The sequence below is a fragment of the Pecten maximus genome, chromosome 3 (genome assembly GCF_902652985.1).
Source record: "Pecten maximus chromosome 3, xPecMax1.1, whole genome shotgun sequence".
Classification (NCBI taxonomy): domain Eukaryota; kingdom Metazoa; phylum Mollusca; class Bivalvia; order Pectinida; family Pectinidae; genus Pecten; species Pecten maximus.
Window position 1 is genome coordinate 12,843,236 of NC_047017.1, and position 21,701 is coordinate 12,864,936.

At 34.7% G+C, this 21,701-nt stretch overlaps 1 protein-coding gene across 8 annotated transcripts in view; it reads left to right on the forward strand.

Moving 5' to 3' along the window:
• Nucleotides 1–21,701, forward strand: part of LOC117323245 (sodium channel protein para-like) — a 156,841-nt gene that overhangs the window by 128,549 nt on the left and 6,591 nt on the right. For 3 of the 8 annotated variants that reach the window (XM_033878325.1, XM_033878323.1, XM_033878326.1), the window contains 19 exons: nt 580–771; nt 2,654–3,085; nt 4,385–4,477; nt 7,931–8,009; nt 8,122–8,172; nt 8,418–8,662; nt 8,966–9,139; nt 9,355–9,714; nt 9,945–10,063; nt 10,402–10,619; nt 14,166–14,203; nt 14,881–15,237; nt 15,467–15,640; nt 16,412–16,534; nt 16,988–17,254; nt 17,790–17,843; nt 18,215–18,352; nt 18,652–18,759; nt 21,190–21,460. In XM_033878325.1, the coding sequence (XP_033734216.1) occupies nt 580–771; nt 2,654–3,085; nt 4,385–4,477; nt 7,931–8,009; nt 8,122–8,172; nt 8,418–8,662; nt 8,966–9,139; nt 9,355–9,714; nt 9,945–10,063; nt 10,402–10,619; nt 14,166–14,203; nt 14,881–15,237; nt 15,467–15,640; nt 16,412–16,534; nt 16,988–17,254; nt 17,790–17,843; nt 18,215–18,352; nt 18,652–18,759; nt 21,190–21,460 (3,493 nt within the window). Of the gene's footprint in view, nt 1–579; nt 772–2,653; nt 3,086–4,384; nt 4,478–7,930; nt 8,010–8,121; nt 8,173–8,417; nt 8,663–8,965; nt 9,140–9,354; nt 9,715–9,944; nt 10,064–10,401; nt 10,620–14,165; nt 14,204–14,880; nt 15,238–15,466; nt 15,641–16,411; nt 16,535–16,987; nt 17,255–17,789; nt 17,844–18,214; nt 18,353–18,651; nt 18,760–18,964; nt 19,073–21,189; nt 21,461–21,701 lie in introns of all 8 variants that reach the window. The other 5 variants (XM_033878328.1, XM_033878327.1, XM_033878329.1 and 2 more) reach the window with 5 other exon arrangements.

Sequence of the window (21,701 nt, forward strand, 5' to 3'; positions counted from 1 at the left end):
CTACTACAAGGAGACCCCGCCTCAAAATGATCATGGATGTTGGTAAAATGATGAATCTTTAAAAATGTATAGTTTTTAACATGCAAAATATCGCTATTAGCATTATTATAACGAGATCAGATAGAGTTATAATACGGAGTTGATAGCAGATGATTGGTTAAGGACATAACGATTACTCATGTTAGAAGCCATGACAGCATCCATCTATCACTCAGCTGATTCTTAAACCTTGATTTGTACTTACGTACATAGAATTTCTTAGATTTGATTTAGATTTACATATTGGATGTCAATGATGAAGGAGAAGATACTTAACCTTCCCGAACACCTTATCCTGTTACCGTGTACGTTTTGAGGGGTCTCCTTGTTTATACTTTGTCCTCATGTTAATCAATTTTGCGATAAAAATTCATCACCACGTTCCATTTTCTTTTATCTGTACATATATCTATAATGAATGACCTTCTCATTGAGATGCATGTTCAGCAGTTACTTCAGAAGGTAGATGTTATAATTCAGGTAAATTTCACATCGAACAAGAATGTATTTTTGTTAATCGTTATCATTTGTATTTTAAAGGCGATTGAACTGGCAATGAATTCACCAGAACCACATATGGGTACTATAACAGTGGTCGTACCGCCGGGTATGACCAGAAGTCCGACCGGTTCCAACCTTAGTTTACCACCATACAATGGAAAGGACAAGGAAACAGCAAGCATTCAGTCGGAAAAGCCATCGGAGGACCACCCACATCATCCTACCGTGAAAGTACGTCCTACACCTTCTCATGTGGCCATTTTCTACACTTTCGGCTTCTTGTGCATTCTCTCCAGGTGTACATGCTTACGCTTTCACCTTTGGGCGCTCTTATATTTCTTGAGTGTTATCCAAATGACTGCGATATATTGGCGATATATTGACGGCAAAGGTGATATTTTCGACAGAAATATGCGATTGTTTCCTTTCAGCTTCTTGCCATTTTGCATGTACTTTTCCAAATGATGATTACAGGTTTACATGCCCCTTACCAACCCTACAAAGTTGCAGCCAATCGCAAAACGTTATGCATGTGCTTGCTTCAACTTGCATTGAGTTGGCGCAGTGGTATCCCTTTATAGTTTCGTAGAATGGTTACAATAAATCGATTGCTAGACGTTCATATTTAAAGGTTAAACTGTCACTATAACTTAACTGTCTCTATGTGTTCATATCACTTAAAGCACATTTGGTATCAAGCGTAAAATAATCATAACAGCGTCTTAATTTATACTTTCATATCAGTAAAATATCTTTGTTTCAGTGGACGGAGCTTTCTTACTTGAGTTGAAACATTTCCCATATTTTACGTCATAAAAGAAAGGGAAACTATGACAACTTACATAATTAAATTTTGTTAAAATTTATTTATTGAGAAAAAGCTATCTGATTAGAAGCAATAAAACAGCGTGCATTTTGTAGGAATGTTTACATAAAGTTGGGAACTTAATAGACGATAAAACAGAAACATTTGTCTTCGATCATTTTTTAATTAATCATATCGAAATTCTAGAAGGTATACCTTTTCAGTTTCGGTATTTCAGCAGTAAAACAAAACCTAAGAATCCAAAACAAAATAACGACACGTTTGTTTCGTATGATATTTTTCCTTATTGATCGCGATTCCGTGTATATTAACAAAAGTCAACCTTACTCAATGAATGAAACATCAGTCCTTGTGCTTGTATTACACAACATTCAGATCCATAACATGTACTCACGAAGCAGACAGTTCGATTACATGTGATTAGAGATAGACACCACGATTACATGTGACTAGATATAGACAACATCTGACAGTCAGATAGTCAGTTCTGTAACAACATAATATTCAGTTTGTTTATATGCAGTTACAGAAAATTCTCTTCGATTACTTATAATTCAGAAAAAAGTGTATGTTTGATCACTTAAAATTACATTATATGCAGGCAAACAAATAACGAAATAACGAAACAACGAAGAGAGCCTGTTTTATCACTGAAATTTCGTAAACTCGCACGTTACTCTCGATACTCACACCATCCTAATTAGTCACTTTGTCAAGAGGGGCTGTTGTTCACAATTGCTAACTCAAAACCTTTTCACCTCTAAGATTTGCAGTGTCCGTAAATATAAGAACCGTCATGGATGTTTATATGTGTATCTTTATTTAGAATATTGTGATAGTTCCGATCACAGGTCAGGAATGCCTTATCTGTTATTTCCGCTATATAGGAAACATGTGTTCACACATTCGTGCAGATCGGGTACTGATTTGTATAATAATAAAACGTATAATGTCTTCATACTGATAAGTCGGAAGACTCAAAGTCAATAAAGAGTTGAACTTGAAGTCCTAACTTTCTTATTGAACAAGTGCAGGTTGAGAATTTAGTTTAAATTTGAAAGCTTTTTCCAAGTAATCGATTCAAAAAAGTTTTATTTCAAAGATGATTTGCAATAATAATTTATCCGTTTTTAACGGATGCATTAATATAATTGGGAAATACGTTAAAAGAGAACTGGAGATGACATGCATTGTTTTGTTTGTAACCTTTGACTTCCGGCATCCAATCCCATGCACCTTTAACATTTCGTTGCCTTGGATACTAAGCTTCCTGTCTCCCTTTTTCAGCCGAGCTTCAGTCTACCAGGCTCCCCGTTTAATAGTCGAGGCAAGAAGAAACCTAAGCACGGTTCGCAAAACGCTGACCGCCAGCCCCTTGTGCCGCCTTATTTGGAAATATTCTTACCCTTTGCTGATGAATCTAACGCAGTTACACCCTCTTCAGACGAGATGTATAATGTAGACACTTTAAAAAAATACTTAACAAACGTTCACGGGAGGAGCAGCCTGGCATCTCTTGGCCTCAGAAACGATGGACGTCCTTCCTCCCGACGAAATAGCGTCGCTTCTTTGCTTAGTCGTGCCTCTCATGGCAGTCGGCGTTCTCAACATTCCAACAAGACGCCTAGCAAATTAGAAGTTCTTACTCGTACGATGAGCAAGCACAAAAGCCAGCATCTTATGCCTGAGGTATATGTAGACAGATGTAAATCCGATGATGTAAGTTTTAGTTTCCTGACAATCGGCATGTATCCTGTCACCTGGTGAAGGCCACATTCTGCTACTGCTGTCGTCATTGAATACTAGGTCGAATCGTTCAAAAAGGCCACATCACAATATTTTAGTATTATAAAAAATTTCCTGATAAAAACAGAATATTTGGATAGTCAAATTGAATTAATAACAGCAGTTTTGAACGATTCTTAACTAGGTCAATGCATTTCGAAGACATCTTTCGAGTGAATATGCATTCTCTCTAAAGTTAAGCTCTCTAAGCGTCCGGAAGTACTTTGTTGAACTAAACAGCAGTAGTTCACCTTCTGTCTCACAGTTTACTTCTGATGTATTAACACACATAATACCTTCTTTACATCACATAAACTTAATACTCATTCATTCTTCACCAAATATAACAATCACCACAAGCATCATAAACTTAACAACTTATTGGCATGTATCTTGTGTTTACCTGTTGCATGTTGTATATCATTCCACACCATGCTTTGCAAACAAGTCGTTATTGTGAAGATTGTTCATATTGTGCTTCAGATTTGAGGTTTGTGTAAGCTATTGTAATTACAATAATGGTGTCATTTTGATGTAGTAAAAGCAATGAATTATCTCCCCGGCTTGTTTTTCAAAGTCAAAATAATTAAATTGTCACTGCTTATCTACAGCAATGTTCCGATTTCTCATCAGTGATAAAATTAAATTATATATTTGAAATAATTTTAATTTTGGTGCTGTTCCGTTATAAAGGGAAAACACAAAAACTGTTTATAAAATTTGATAGTATCTTTTATTAGCTGAACGTGTAATAATGCGGCTCAGAGAAGAAACAGGTGGTGATGGGTCAGTCTATGTATTCTACAATAAATATATAATTGGTGATACACTTAATATTTCATTGTCTGTCATTACTAAACATATACATGTATTTAATTCGTTAAGACTTGGTGCTACATCTAATATTTCATAATCTGTCATTACTAAACAGGTCATTTCATTAGTTATGACTCGTATTGAATGTCTTGTTTCCTACAATATTTGTAACCACGTGATACTCAAAACATTGTGAAAACGAGTCTATTTCAAAGTTAATGTTTATTAATCAGCAATTCACTGTTGTATCTCAGATATTATGATTCCACAAAAGGACTGAACAATACTAACGATGTCGCTGTTATATAGATACGTGGATAAGTTATGTCATCTGATAAATGTATAGTATGTGCGTAACCCGGGAATAAAATGTCGTCAATAAAATAGATAAAATAAAACTTAGTGACTTTTGAACAGGTTCTCTATGCTAGGTGTGAACTTGAAGAACAATCATGGGAACTTAATGATACACAACATCGCAAGTATTACCTTTCCCAACCGGCCATCCAGGTAATGAAACTTATATTACTGATATATCATATCAAATGTAATCAGGAAAATTATAACTTAATATTATAATTTAACATATACTGTCAATTGATTGTACCATACTAACTCAATCGGCGGGTTATCTCTGGGTACTAATATATACGGTCAATTGATTGTACCATACTAACTCAATCAGCGGGGAATCTATTGGTACTAACATATACCAGCTAGCTATCTTTCTTATAGATCCCATGACATAAAGATGATTAAAATCAATTGATATATTATTTTATTAGGCGTTTTATTATTTTTCCTGATTTTTTGTGCTCGCTGATTGGTTAGAACTGTGCCACGTGGACGTCCGTAAAAGTATATTGATTTGATAGAAACAAAACAGTTGAAAAAAGTCTATTACACGGTTATAAATAGACCCAAGGGGAATCCCACCATATATCACTTTGAAGCTTGAATGTCGTATCAAAGCCATCAGAGTAAAGCGCTCTAAAGACCTAGCTACGAAGTGACGCCTTTTGGCAAAATTGACAAAATAGACGTCCACAAACAGCTGAAAGCATCGCGACTCTCCTCGCTCAGTGGAGACTGATTTGAATCCATATTGGATAACTCGGATTCAGCCAATACTAAAAGGGTCACAATGACGGCGGTGGATATACAAAGGGAGTATCTGACATCGAAAAAACTTTAATGACACTGTATGTGTGAAAAGTTCAATCATTCAGTGTTAACAATTCGGATCTTATAATTTCGTTATTGATTTTTTCTTAAAAATGATGTCTCGATTTACCATTTTTACATTACAGAGACAAGAAAGTAAATTTTGTTAATGTTTGATTTTTCTTTTTTTTTTCTTTTCTATCAAGAAAAAAAAGAAAAGTTTTTTTTTTTTATTTTTTTGAAGTAACAAAATAAAAAATCATGAAAAATAATAAAGTAATTGTAGCATTTTGATTTCGGTCGATACATGGTTATATAGACCAAAGAAACAACTATCAATATTGTTTTCTTAGGTCGATATTACCATGTATCGACCTTCAAAATGCTGTAATCGTATATTATATAAAAGCTGCCTTTCAGAATTGTATTTACATTAACGCCGCCATTCATGATGGTATGCCGATAGAAAAAATGTTGATCGGATAAAAACGAGCTTTCTTTATTAAGAAATTATCGACATCGGCGGTAAATGTTACATGGCTATTTGTTCTTAATAATTGGTGACATTTGAAAATAATCGTTCGATTTGATCTTGAAGAAAATATTAGACTTGATTTATATAAAATGAAGGCATTTGAAATTATTGGATTTGGTCTTTATAAAATAGTATCATTCAAAGGCAAATATTGAACTATTATGAAATAGTGATGATAAATCTACAGTATAGACCTGGTGTGTATTAATTAATGGTATTTGACGATAAATCTCGTACAGTATAGACCTGGTGTGTATTAATTGATGGTATTTGATGGTAAATCTCGTACAGATTAGACCTGGTCTGTAAAGATGTATATCTGATATATATGAGTCTGTCGCGTTTGGTTGTTTTCTGGACTACAGGTAAAACTGTACACTGCTGGTCCATTTATATATAACACATTTTATGATAATGTATTACTGAGAAGAATATTTTCTGGTACTGGGTAGTTGTCTGAAGTCTATAGGATTAATTCCATATTGATATTGGTGGTGCTGGTTTGACTTATATCCTATGCATGCTTGCTTGTTAATTCTGCATTCTGTTTGAACGAATACTGTTATTTCGCTACGATTAAAGATACCCTAAAGTAATATCAACATTGTTCGCGTTCCTGGACAGTTTTATTACAATTTCTGGTTGACCTTTTTCGTCATTTCTGTTTAAAAACAGTTTATTACAACGTTTTGATGAACTGTAGCATAAGGAGTTTCGTAACATCTTTTGATGCAAATTGCATTTCGAAACACGCAAAATGATTGTTGTCTTTGTAACTTGTTGGCATGGTGTCTTGGAAATGACATCGAGATAAAGATGTTTTTTTTTGTGTATGAACGCAATACTTTTGAATTCACTAATGAATTCACGCGAAATGATTTCGTTCGCATGCAACGTTATTTGTATTTGATGTTGTTTGCCAGTCGCCGTTTTGTTAAACACATAACGATATTTGTTTCTTATCTCCTTGTCAGTAGTAATTACGTTTATTGTAATAACAAAATGCCTAGCCATCTGGTTGTTAGATATTTCGAATGTTCTAAATAAAAACACTTGATTATTTAAAAAACAATATTTTCACAAAACGAGGTCTTCGAGAAGTTTTCATAAACTTAAAACTTAACATAACATTCCAGTTGTTTCTTTTTTTTCACGCAGATATTTTATTTTCTAGGTTTTTTTGGGGAAATGAAATGATGGATAAGATAATAATACTTTCACTATAGTACGAGGTGGAGCAGATCTAAAGCAGAAACTCTTCTTCGTTAGTGCTATTATAGAGAATTGAGACCCCCTACCCCACCGGAACACAAGAAACATTGTCATTATTAAGTTTCTATGGTAACTAAATATCTCAAATAACTAATTTAATAACAATTTTTTGTTGAATGTTAAATATTTAGTTAAACTTAGACTACAATCATATTTTTTCCATGAATGTGCATGTAGTTTATTGACCGGTGTATCCCATGAATGCACGTGGCTACCTTCCTGCTTCAGTCGCTAGGTGTTGTAAACACTCTTTATCGTTATAGAGACGTTCTGATCATTTAAAATCAAACTTGTGTACAAACATTTTGGACACTACAAATGTCATGTAAACTATTTCATAATGGCTATACACAAATATAACAGAAACATCACATGGACATAACACTGTAAACCAATTTTCGTCTTATTTACGATGTCAGAATTATGTCCATCAAGATACATTTTAAAAGACAACCAATTAATGATTTCCTGTAATTTTGTATTCAAGAAAAATAACACTTACAGATTACGTGCACGTGTTAGTATAGGGTGCATATTTCTCGCAAGCTGATTGGTGTTACTGTGTTAGACTAAAATAATACTTCCTTCAACATAACAGGCAACTATTCAACCTACAATTATCCATATAATCACTCGTTACACTTATATTCAACCTACAATTCCATACAATTACAAGTTACACTTACTATTAAACCTACAATTATCCATACAATTACACCAGTTTCATCCGTATAGTTATGCCCACATTACACTCACTATTCAAAATATACCTTCCGGAATAATGAGATTCAAATTACAAACTTCGATTTCTATTCAACAAAACATTTACCCGCATAATTTCACTGACATAAGACTTACCGTTTAAATCACATTCACTAGTATAGTTGCACTCAAATTACACTGCCCATTCAACTAACAGTTATGATTTTACTCAGATTGAAATCGAAACATACATGCATACGTTTTGTTAAATATTGATTGTTCAATTGAAGGGTTCCCAGTCCGAGGGAGAGAAGAAAAGCCATCCAAACTCTTGCCGCACCCCAAGTGTCCCAGATGTAGATATGAAAGGTAATGTACACATCGTGATGTTTATTTCCTAAGTTCTTGTTTTGTTCGAAATTCTCACTAACTTTCAACCATGGCCATGGTTTCAACCTTTGTTTATGTATATGTTATTCAGATGTTACAGTCATCCGGGAACTTTTGGAAACTGCTTCCGGTCATCGTGGAAGTAAGTGTAAACTGTTTATCTCTTCTTATTATCAATTCATCTTTTATGCTAATAGTGTACTGTTTTGTATTGTTTACCCCGTTGTATATCTGTCCTTATATACTTTAAAATATTTGTAGCCATTTCCACCTGTAAAACCTCGAGTAGACTTTATATAGAGTTCAATAGAACTACATCCATGTGATATTTCTCGTTGGTGTCATGATGAGAGTGACAATATTCTGACCATAAGTTACTCTTTACAGGTTTTATGAGCAGTGATATGGGGGAACCCGTTATTCCTCTGAAAGACAGACTGTATCTTAAGTTCTGTAGCTGGACCTGCTGTCCTTGTTGGCTGATGTTTCAGAAGGGCGTTGCCTGGTTCATTCTCGACGCCTTCGTTGACCTGTTCATTACGATCTGTATTCTTGTCAACACTGCGTTCATGGGAGCGGATCATTACGGAATGTCGGAAAATTTAGAAAATATTCTGAAAAATGGCAACTATGTAAGCTTTTAACGATCATCAATTTCTAAACAGTTTATCTTGTAATTTAATAGATTTGTTATTGTGCATGGAATTGATTAAATCATACATGAGGAAGTCGTAGATGAATTTATCATTAAATTATATAGTTTGTATTCTAAGCACAGTCAAATTCAGAGCAGATGCAATTTTATTAAAAGTGTTTGCAATGTTTTGCAGGTAAATGACGCATTAGTTAGGAGGAAATGAAATGGCCGAGGAGAACTGCTGCTCTGAGCTGTTTATTAGATAGCTACATGTATAAAGTTTCATTGCGATTTTCAGGTTTTCACGGCTATATTTGCAACAGAGGCCTTTCTAAAGGTGATTGCTTTAGGCCCCGTGGTGTACCTGAAGGACAGATGGAATTGCTTTGATGGTATCATTGTATTCCTTAGCTTCCTGGAACTTGCTCTGGATGGCGTGTCCGGACTCTCTGTACTCCGTAGTTTTAGATTGGTATGTCTGACAGGATTATTTGTAACAGTCCAAATTCATCATCATGCTTGTCAAATTATATATTTCTAAATCGTTTGTTTGTCGATTTCACGGCACGGTGATTTAGCTTTTTTTTTTTTAGAAAATAGAATATCTATGATGTTTTAACACTGCTTACGATACTGTCTTAACTATATATACGTTTTTTCAAGTTTGTCTGTTTTTTCATCTTACAGTTGCGTGTGTTCAAGCTTGCTAAGTCCTGGCCTACGCTGAATATGTTGATCAGCATAGTGGCTAAAACTGTGGGCACGTTGGGAAACTTGACCTTTGTGCTCGGCATCGTGGTGTTTATTTTCGCTGTGATGGGTCAACAACTGTTCGCCGAATCGTACACATTCGAGTACGGTCCAAACGGAACGTACTCTGACGAGGAGTTCCCAAGATGGAATTTTACTGACTTCTTACACTCGTTCATGATCGTATTCAGAGTGTTGTGTGGAGAGTGGATAGAATCCATGTGGGGATGTCGACGTGTAGCAGGGATACACTGTATACCATTCTTCTTAATGACCATGGTGTTAGGGAATCTAGTTGTGAGTGTCATTACATTATAGTAATACATTAGTTAATACACATATATAGAATGACATTATAGTAATACAATAGTTAATACACATACAGAAGGGAAATTGGAAAACATCGGTGCTAACATTTGTTTCTGTCAATGCTTAAAGCATTTCCTTCTTTTCTTGTATGGAAACAGTTTTTAAAGAGCTTGAAAAAGATACAAATATAGTGCTAACCTTGTTGCTTTAATTACTAGGTACTGAACCTGTTTCTTGCTTGTCTGCTGAGCGCGTTCGGAGCTGACAGTTTACAGGACTCTGGAACTGAGGAAGCTGAACCAAATAAACTGCTAGAAGCAATCAGCCGGTTCAAACGGTAATATTGATACGAATCATTGCAAAACCCAACGTGTCTGTTATCACTTAATTACAATGTTTACATATGTAGGTAAGGCATAATGTGGGTATTATATAACGTTATGGTAGGGAGTGGGTATAATATAACGTTATGGTAGGGAGTGGGTATAATATAACATTATGGTAGGGAGTGTGTATAATATAACGTTATATAACGTTATGGTAGGGAGTGTGTATAATATAACGTTATGGTAGGGAGTGGAGATAGTATAACGTTATGGTAGGGAGTGGGTTTTAATATAGCTATCATTGTTTAATAACTGATGTGTTAAGGGATTTTGTTTTCGTTCATTTCAGGTTCGGCTCCTGGGTCAAAGTTAACATTATCGTTTGTGTGAAGGTGAAAATGCAGCGTAAAAGTAAGCCCCCTATCTTGCCTGTTGTGTCTCCAAGTCTGTCAAGAGTAGAACGGAACGGGAAAGAGCCGATATCAGACGGACCGACACCTGTTATCCGTAACGGTAAACTGGAAAAGACTCACGAGCCGCCCACTCCTACCGCCACCAAGCCTACAGGTTCACCCACTCAACTACCTCAAAATATTGTTTAAACCGTTCTCTGTCAACATGTTTTAGTTCTATCTTCCCACTCTGTTCACCCACTCAACTACGTCAATATATTTTTATACCGCTCTCTGTCAACATGTTTTAGTTCTTTTTTCCCACTCTGTTCACCCACTCAACTACCTCATTATACCACTCTCTGTCAACATGTTTTAGTTCTATCTTTCCTCTCTGTTTACCCACTCAACTACCTCAAAAATGTTTAATACCACTCTCTGTCAACATGTTTTAGTTCTATCTTTCCTCTCTGTTCACCCACTCAACTACGTCAAATTTTATTCATACCGCTCTCTGTCACATGTTTTAGTTCTATCTTTCCTCTCTGTTCACCCACTCAACTACGTCAAATTTTATTCATACCGCTCTCTGTCACATGTTTTAGTTCTATCTTTCCTCTCTGTTCACCCACTCAACTACGTCAAATTTTATTCATACCGCTCTCTGTCAACATGTTTTAGTTCTATCTTTCCTCTCTGTTCACCCACTCAACTACGTCAAATGTTATTCATATCGCTCTCTGTCAACATGTTTTATTTCTTTTTTCCTCTCTGTTCGCCCACTCAACTACGTCAAAAATGTTTTATACCACTCTCTGTCAACATGTTTTAGTTCTATCTTTCCTACTCTGTTTACCCACTCAACTACGTCAAAAATGTTTTATACCGCTCTCTGTCAACATGTTTTTGTTCTATCTTTCCTCTCTGTTTACCCACTCAACTACCTCAAAAATGTTTTATACCACTCTCTGTCAACATGTTTTAGTTCTATCGTTCCTCTCTGTTCACCCACTCAACTACGTCAAATTTTATTCATACCGCTTTTTGTCAACATGTTTTAGTTCTATCTTTCCTCTCTGTTCACCCACTCAACTACCTCAAAAACTTTTTATACCGCTCTCTGTCAACATTTTTTTCTATATACCCCCTCTTCTCACCCATTCAGCTCCCTCAAAATATTGTTTATTCCGCTCCCATTCAACTGAAGTTTTATAATCTAGAAATTCCTTGGGTCTACATTTGACAAATTTCAGCAAATGTCTTACACGCTCTGTAATTCTGTACCAAATCTCGTTAAGTGCTCATCACTTGCACATTTATTCGCTTTAATGCCTATTTAGATTCATTATATCTGCCGTTATTGTATATCCTATTATTTGTCTTTCTGTTTTATATTCTGCCACTGTCGACTATTTACTTAACGCTGGTTTCACCCTATCTACGATTAAATTACTCATTTAGTCTATTAACTGGTTGAATACTTCAATCTGGTATAAATTCAAATAAATTGTGCCCATGTATAATAGTCAGATAAATTGTGCCCATGTATAAAAGTCAGATAAATTGTGCCCATTTATAATAGTCTGATAGATTGTGCCCATTTATAATAGTCTGATAGATTGTGCCCATGTATAATAGTCTGATAAATTGTGCCCATGTATAAAATCTGATAAGTGTTCCTCCGTTATAAAAGTCCGATAAATTCTGTCCATGTCTTAAAATCTGATAAATTCTGTCCATGTATAAAAGTCCGATACATTCTGTCCATGTATAAAAGTTCGATAAATTCTGTCCATGTATAGAAGTCTGATAAATTTTACCCATGTATAAGAGTCTGATCGAGTTTTCTCTGTTATAAAAGTCTGATAAATTCTGCCCATGTATAAAAGCCTGATAAATTCTGTCCATATATAAAAGTCTGATAAGGTCTGCCTCGGTACAAAAGCATGATATATTCTGACCTGGTCTAAAAGCCTTATAAGGTCTGTCTCGGTACAAAAGCCTGATAAGGTCTGTCCTCGGTACAAAAGCCTGATAAGGCATGCCTCGGTACAAAAGCCTGATAAGGCCTGCCTCGGTACAAAAGCCTGATAAGGCCTGCCTCGATACAAAAGCCTGAGAAGGCCTGCCTCGGTACAAAAGCCTGAGAAGGCCTGCCTCGGTACAAAAGCCTGAGAAGGCCTGCCTCGGTACAAAAGCCTGAGAAGGCTTGCCTCGGTACAAAAGCCTGTTAAGGTCTGCCTCGTTACAAAAGTCTGATACATTTTACCCTGGTATAAAAGTCTGGTTCTGTTCTAGTTTTTAGTCTGATTTATTTTGTCCTGGTATGAAAGCCTGAACTATACTGTCGCTATCATCGCCTAACGCCTAGTTGCTCTAACCCAGGTGAATTATGCGAAAGATTGTATACAATTCACACAACACCTTCAAAACAAGTTAGATTCAGTAGAACCAAACATAATTTAACTACATCATACAGCTGTTTCATCCTTCAAGGACTTGTCAGTGAGGTTAAGGATACCATACAGCTGTTTCATCCTTCAAGGACTTGTCAGTGAGTTTAGCGACATCATACAGCTGTTTCATCCTTCAAGGACTTGTCAGTGAGGTTAGCGACATCATACAGCTGTTTTGTCCTTCTAGGACTCACCAATGATGCTCGGGACATCATACAGCTGTTTCGTTCTTCTATGACTCACCAGTGATGTTAGGAACATCATACGGCTGTTTCGTCCTTCTAGGTCTCGTCAGTGAGGTTGTGGACATCATACAGCTGTTTCGTCCTTCTGGGACACCTTAGTGATGTTAAGGACATCATACAGCTGTTTTGTCATTTTAGGACTCGTCAGTGAGGTTAAGGCACTTTTTTCAGCTGTTTCGTTCTTCAAGGACTTGTCAGTGATACAAAGGGTTTTAAGTCCCGAAATGAGTAGCAAATTTATCATGAATGATGTTTGGAAGTTATGTATCAATATACCAATGCAAAGCAATTTTCCTTTGGTATATAGAAACTGAACTTAAACAGGAATACATTATCTATTTTACCTATAAGGGATATTTTACCACGGTATCTGAGATAGTCCGCTAAGTAAAATAGGGAGTTGTGTTTTGGTTATCTCCCTTTTTTTCTCTCCGTGCATGTTAAATGTTTACTTGGATGTTTTTCTTCCTTCTTTCTTACCTCCATTGCTCTATACCATTGTTTTATCTGTGAAACACCCAGGTATATCAATGCGCCTTTATAGCACAACATGTTATTTCTAATTAACAACCTTTCATTATGTTTTAATGTAGCATCTGCTTTACTGCTTCATAGTAACATTCAAGATTAACTACTTCACAGTAACATTCACGATTAACTACTTCACGGTAACATTCACTTTGAACTGGTTACGTTACAGAAATATTCGCGATTAATCACTTGTTCATGTTTAACATTATCTGCAACAACACAGAACTTTCATGGTGTTCTGCTATATCATTGAACGGCAAAATTGAAGTGAAGTTATAAAGTAGTTTGAATCCCTGTACAAAGATAATAAAATAAAACGGTCAAAGTAAAATTAAAAGACATTGTTAAGAAACATAAGTTATTCATACTAGGCAATATGTGGTTATTTCCACTAAATCACCAATTCAATTGTGTATATATTAACTGAAATGTTTATATTTTAATATATAGTGATCAACAGAGGTTTTAACACGTATTTCTGTATTTTAGCTGATAGTGCTACGATTAGTGTGAAGGACCTGGACAAGGTAAATGGTTCACCATTAACAAGAGATTAGAATATCAATACTTTATTTGTATATTTACTGGTCCAAACAATTATGTGGAGAGAGAGAGAGAGAGAGAGAGACAGACAGACAGACAGACAGAGAGAGAGACAGAGAGAGAGAGAGAGACAGACAGACAGACAGACAGACAGACAGAGAGAGAGAGAGAGAGAGAGAGAGAGAGAGAATTACCGAAATGAGTACTTTATAAATTATATTTAAAGACATAATATGCAAGTAGAATGAATGTGAAAAAAAGTAGAATGAATGACGTGTGCAAGCCCTCCCTCCTGTGAGAGGACATATTTGTAATATCAACATGTTTTGCCTGAATAAAAAGATTTTACTCAAAAAAAAAAAAAAGAAAAAATCAATAAGTTAAATGGATTTTTTGGATCCCTATAACATTTTCTGATCGGACTTAAATAAGACTGTGATTATTTCCGACCATTTTGTGCTTACTATTTCGGTTTTCTTTCATATTAAAACCTGTTGCATCCTTCCAACCCGACAACTAGTTATTGTTTATTTGATTCGTGATAAAACAAAAATAAAAAATACACAATAAACTATATATCTATGGACTGCTTATAAGTCTGTAATATTTGTAATTTAATGTGCAATTAAAATGTGTTATTAAATTTTGCCTGTTTATATAGCAATCAGAGTCATCCACCAGACCTGCCAGTCGAGCAACTTTGAAAAGTCATAAGGATATGGACGGCAGTTCGTCTGGTTCATGTTCGACGCTCTCGGATGATGCAAAGGAGCGCCTTAACATGGTGGACGCTGAAGGAGATCCTGAAATCAATGAAGTTGATGTTGTGTTTGCAAATTATCCCGATGATTGTTGGTGTCAAATATTGCGAAAGCGTTGCGCATGCTGTATTCGATTCGAGAATTCTGATCTGGGGAAAAAATGGTGGAATCTGCGATGCAAAGCGTTTGCCATGGTGGAGCACAACTACTTTGAGTCATTTATAATTATCATGATCTTGGCCAGTAGCCTTGCATTGGTAAGACCCTCGATGTTTTCTTTTCGTCTGAAGTCATGTATGTTATTTTCGACGCTTTCATTGTTGATATACATTGGTAAAGTTTTTATATATAATTATACAGTGGGATTATGTTGACATGCATAAATGGTATATTCATATAAATGTGCCGAACCTGCTGAAAAAAATCAGCAATTAAGTAAAAATGAAGTCAAATTATTATTCTTGTTTGTGTTTTTCTGTTAAACAGGCAATCGAGGATATATACCTACCAGAAAGGCCTATATTGGAGGATATACTGTACTATCTAGATAAGGTGTTTACCACAGTCTTTATCATTGAAATGTTCATCAAGTGGGTTGCCTTTGGGTACAAGAAATACTTCACAGATGCTTGGTGTTGGTTGGACTTCATCATTGTCCTTGTAAGTTAACGTTGTATCGGACTGTTTTCCCCGTATTTTCGTTTTTTTCGCGATTACAGTTTCGGTTTTAATGTCAATATTCCCTGTTGCGTTTGCCTATGTTTTGTCGATGTTGAGTAAGATCGATGTTTTCATTTAATGTCGATATTCACTATAGTTTTAGAAACTCATTATATTTTTAAGTGTCAACTGCAACCAGTAACTTATTAAAATCTTATCTTAAATTGTATACGACATTCACAGGGACATAGCACTATACACACAAGATGGACACACCACACGGACAAACCACTATACACACAAGATGGAAACACCACACGGACACATTGCATGTACACACCACATAAACACAGCACATGGGCACAAAAATAGACACAACAGATGGACACAACAAATATGAACACTATATAGGCACACCACATAGACACGCTATATGGACACACCACATAAACACACCACATGGACACACTATATGGACACACCACATAAACACACAACATAGACACACCACATGGACACACTATATGGACACACCACATAAACACACTATATAAACACACCACATAAACACGCCAAATGGACACAATACATAGACACACAATATGACCACACCACTTAAACACATCGCATGAACACACCACATGGACACACAAATAGACACAACAGATGGACACAACAAATACACACACTACATAGACACACACCATGGAAACACCAGATGGAATACCACATGTACACCTAATGTGACTGTACATCTTTATATCATTCCAGATATCCATTGTAATGTTGGTCGCTGAATCGATGCGCATCGGTGAAGTTGGAGCATTTAAAGCCATGCGAACACTAAGAGCCCTTCGGCCCCTCAGGGCTATTTCAAGATGGGAGGGGATGAGGGTAGGTGTTTCCAACATGCGGTAACATATCTAAGCCAAATCATTATAAGATATTATGATTCTTTTACTGAAGGTTTTTTTTTAACCTAAATATGTATATGGGGTACTTTAACGAGGTAGTCTCTTCGATTTATATTTATCTACAGAAACTGTTCATCATAAAATGCTGACTGCAATTTTAGTACAGAACACTACACATCTAAATTTAATGTTCGCTGTTGTGAATTTTTGCTGTGTTCAGCATTTATATCACCTTACGGTATAAGGTTAGTAATATATCATACAGATACGGAGCCAAGGTGAATATCACCATTATGACAATTACAGGTTTTGTTAATGATCCTTACAAGGCCAAAGAGGATGTTTAATTAGTAGTTAATTGATAAGTGTGTGGTTGTTTAGTAACTTGTAATTGTTTATTGCGTTTTACTATAACTACCATTGTCTTTTCCAGGTCGTCGTCAATGCTCTCATTAAAGCCATACCTTCCATTTTCAATGTGCTGCTTGTGTGTCTGGTTTTCTGGTTAATATTCGGTATAGTCGGAGTACAATTTTTCTCGGGAAAATTTCATAAATGTGTTAACATGGAGGGTATTAAAGTGGAACCGACAGAAATAGCCAACAGAAGTATGTGTAATAGCACTGAAGGATATAAATGGATCAACGCAAGGGTGAACTTCGACAACGTGTTAAACGCTTACCTAGCTCTATTTCAAGTGGTGAGTAGCACTATCACCGGAACTTATTAAATGTTAAATGTTAAATATTATCTCGCATTACATTATTCTTTTTTGATAAGGTATTAAAATTTAAAACCATTGTGTCATGGAAATATGAATTCAAGAATTAGGAAACATTTAATTTTATAATGATAACACGATATCTCTTTATTTAATGTTATAATGATAATACGATATCTCTTTATTTAATTTTATAATGATAACACGATATCTCTTTATTTAATTTTATAATGATAACACGATATATCGTTATTTAATTTTATAATGATAACACGATATATCTTTATTTAATTTTATAATGATAACACGATATCTCTTTATTTAATTTTATAATGATAACACGATATCTCTTTATTTAATTTTATAATGATAACACGATATCTCTTTATCTAATTTTTTAATGATAACACGATATCTCTATTTGTTTATTTTTGATTGCATCATTGTCGTATTGTCAAAGACATTGAATTGTCAGCCACGTAATATATTGTTTCTGATATTTTTTTTATGTTAGGCAACATATAAGGGATGGACGTTAATCATGGATGATGCTATTGACATCACAAAGGTACGCCTTTTTATATGTATTATAATACCCCACTCTACACTTGAACATAGATCACACTTATAGTGATACTTTCAGACCCTTTGTGCGAGTTGGAAAACAAATTCTTTGATAAATTCCATATTTTACTGATATCATTCAAATATTCCGTGAAACGTTCTAGGATGTTATCACATATATTCAAGTAGAAATTTATTCAAACTTGACACAATCATTTATTTTTCCCCATATCGATACAGATCCATAAGATCATACATGCGAATGAGATATTTTACGATTAACTCTGCGATATCGGCATTACTTCTCCATTATTTCGTAAAGATATGTAGGAATTTCTAAGATATTTTGGTTACATTGTGTTATTTTTATTGTAGATGGATGACCAGCCGTCCCGGGAAAACAGCATCTTATATTATCTATATTTTGTCTTCTTCATTATTTTTGGGTCCTTCTTCACCCTAAACTTATTCATAGGTGTTATAATTGACAACTTTAACCAACAGAAGAAAAAGGTAAGAAAAACAATAGTGAAAACGAAGAAAAGGTAAAAAGGAAATATGATTTCTAATGCTGATATTTCCGCTATTAATTCAGAAATTATTACATGATTTTTTTTTTGAAATCATGCTCATCTTTTTATCATCATGAAATTTCATTATGTTTTAAGCTTACTGCTGGTGGTATTCTATTTTGTGTAAACATTCCGTTTATTGGTTCGTTCAGGTAGGTAATCAACACATAAGCAGGGGAGGTAAATCTTGTTTGGTAATTTTGGTAAAATCATCATGTATCACCTTCTCGCTGTTAATAGGCAGGAGGTTCTTTAGAACTCTTCATGACAGAGGATCAGAAGAAATACTACAAAGCAATGAAGAGGATGGCTTCCAAAGCACCCCAGAAATCAATTCCTAGACCAGAAGTCAGTTAAAAGCAAGCATATAATGATCTAAACAGAACCTATGACTTCTCTCGTGCCCTGTCACTGTCCCTGTGTCTCATATCAGGCGTTCATTCGTCGGTCTATGTGGGCGTTGTCTCTGTGTCTACTGCGATATGCTTGCTTCGCTGGCTTGGTGCATGTGTACTTGTCTCTTCCTAACTTAATCGTACGTATACTTCTGCAGGCTGGTGGGTCGCTCGAGATGTTTATGACTGAAGACCAGAAAAAGTATTACGCGGCTATGAAGAGGATGTCATCCAAAGCTCCCCAGAAATCGATACCAAAACCATCTGTTAGTCTTAAATAACTCCTCTTTTTTATCTGAATAGATGCACCTTTTACTAATATCTTCCACATAATATATTTTAGATCAACTATATATAAAGTAGTATATTTCTATCAAAAATCACAAATTTCTTGATTTTTTTCTCGATCTGAACACAGTATACACTTTCTATGTGCATCTTATCAGAATTCAGAGGAATTTTTTATCTATTTTTTTACTAAAGCACAGCACTCAATTCAATAGAATGCCGACATGCTGATTTGAATTTTTACCCCGTTTCACCGTATTGAGATTGTTTTTTTTATCTTTCGTTGTCAGTGTTTTTACTTAATAACAAAATTTATTATATATGGATGTTGATTTCATTGTTATATATATCATAGTTATGAATTAAGTTCCTGAAATGTATGAAAATAACGTGTCATTTGAAGTTGAATTAGTAGTAAGCATGATATCCCTTATTTACAAATACCAAATATTGACATGCGCGCGTGGGTGAGTTTCAACGTCATTGCCTGTGTACCCATCCATTCATCCTGATCAGTTTATTTTCAGTCGAATGCAATAGGACGAAAAGTAAAACAGCACGTGAATATAATGCAGAAAGATATCCTTTTTTTTTTTTTTTTAAAGGAGTACTCAACATTTTTGGAAGTTCTCAGAGGACAAAACACCTTAAACGTTCATTGATATGTATGTGATTTATAAATGTTTGTACACGGACTTCATAATCTATCCGTGAATACTGTTATATATATATATAGCTGTGTGGCCAGACACGGTGATTAAGTGTGAACTACTAGGTGTCCTGGACGGTATCTGGCTATAAACACAGTGTTAAATGGAACAAGCCCCACCATACCTGCATTGTGTCCCTTGAATGCTCATTGAATGTAACCTCTTGTTTCCTTTATCTAACAAACAAATCTGTTTTCTGTGTAAGATTGTTTTATTTATTTTTTTATTGATGACTTGTTCAATAAACGTCATCGAAAAAATATTAATCATAGTCAATGGCAAAATTGTGGTCAATGTAAAATTATCTAATTGTGAAATATAAAATGTCTATTGATGAGCGACATACATAACACAGAAAACAGTAAACAAATTTGTTGTGATATTTGTCACCAGCACATGTTTGTGAGCTCGTATGCCTTACACCACTGTGAAGTTCCGTATTCTTACATTTCTTGCATGGCACTTTCTGCTAAGCATCTTGATCTTTTGAAAACTTATACAGAGTTTGCATGTGACTAATCAGTGGGACCTGCTCAGTCCTGATGGTAAATATTAACGATCTCGGAAATCTAATCTTCAGATAAAGAATGTGGTGCATCAAGAAAAGATGTTTACAAACACTGATTTGATTCTTTAAAAAAAGTTTATTGATTATCAGATTAAACAGGTTCCACTTTCCATAGAAAAAATATCCTGATACTTGACTTTATCATGATCATCAGATTTTAAAACTAAGAATGGAATACTTTTCTGCACTATTGTGTTGAACGTTTTGAAACATTGATAAGATAATAAAAACATTGATAAGATAATAAAAACATATACGGCTGCTGTTAATGATAATATCAAATGTACTCACAGGCAACAAGCCGTATCACCTGTTTTTGTAAATAGTTTACTGCTAAATTTATGTGAATATATGGATAGAAATGGATAAACTGGAAGACACTAGAAACTGTCAATCTATTGAACGTCTACAGACGTCTCACTGACACATAGTCACGCCTTGATTTAACAAGTATCGATATGCATGTGCACCTTTCTAACTTTTCTTGACTTGTAATTCTGATCATAATTAAGTATGTTTCAATCAATAGATAAATGTTACATGTATCTGTTTTCTTCACATTTATTAATCCTCTTTATTCATATTGACTATAATTATTGTAGTTCTGCTTTGTGTTCATCTTTACTGTGATGATATTTAATCATAAAGTTGAAGTTGTAAATGCCATTTTCAATATCATAATATATTACGTTTGAATTGTAAACCCATGTTTAATTACCCTGACTAGCGACTTGTTTATGTAATATTATTTGGGTTAAATGTTCTATTCCTTTTATATCGATAACCTACTGCATTGTATTTTTGCTTTATTTTACAGATGAAGATTGCAGCCATGATTTTCGACATCACATCGAATCAAATGTTTGATATTGGTATCATGCTTGTCATTATGCTGAATATGGTTACCATGGCAATGGAGCACTACAAACAAACGGACCTTTTCACCAATGTGTTATATTACATCAATCTTTCTTTCATTATTATTTTCACGATTGAATGCTTGCTCAAAATAATAGGACTGAGACAATATTACTTCAAAATTCCATGGAATATATTCGACTTTGTTGTGGTAGTTTTGTCTGTATTAGGTAAGTTACTTTCTGTTAATTTTTACCTTGTCCTGAAATGTTAAATTACTGCATTTTGCAGAATAACATCGCTTTCATGTAACGTTAAACATAAAATATAACCATAACAAATTTATGTACAGTGTACCTAATTAGATTCATTTACGCTATATTACATTATATGTTATTATGATTGATTTTTATAAATATATCGTTATATTATGTGTATGTCCGTTTATATTTATTACGATGAGTATATGAT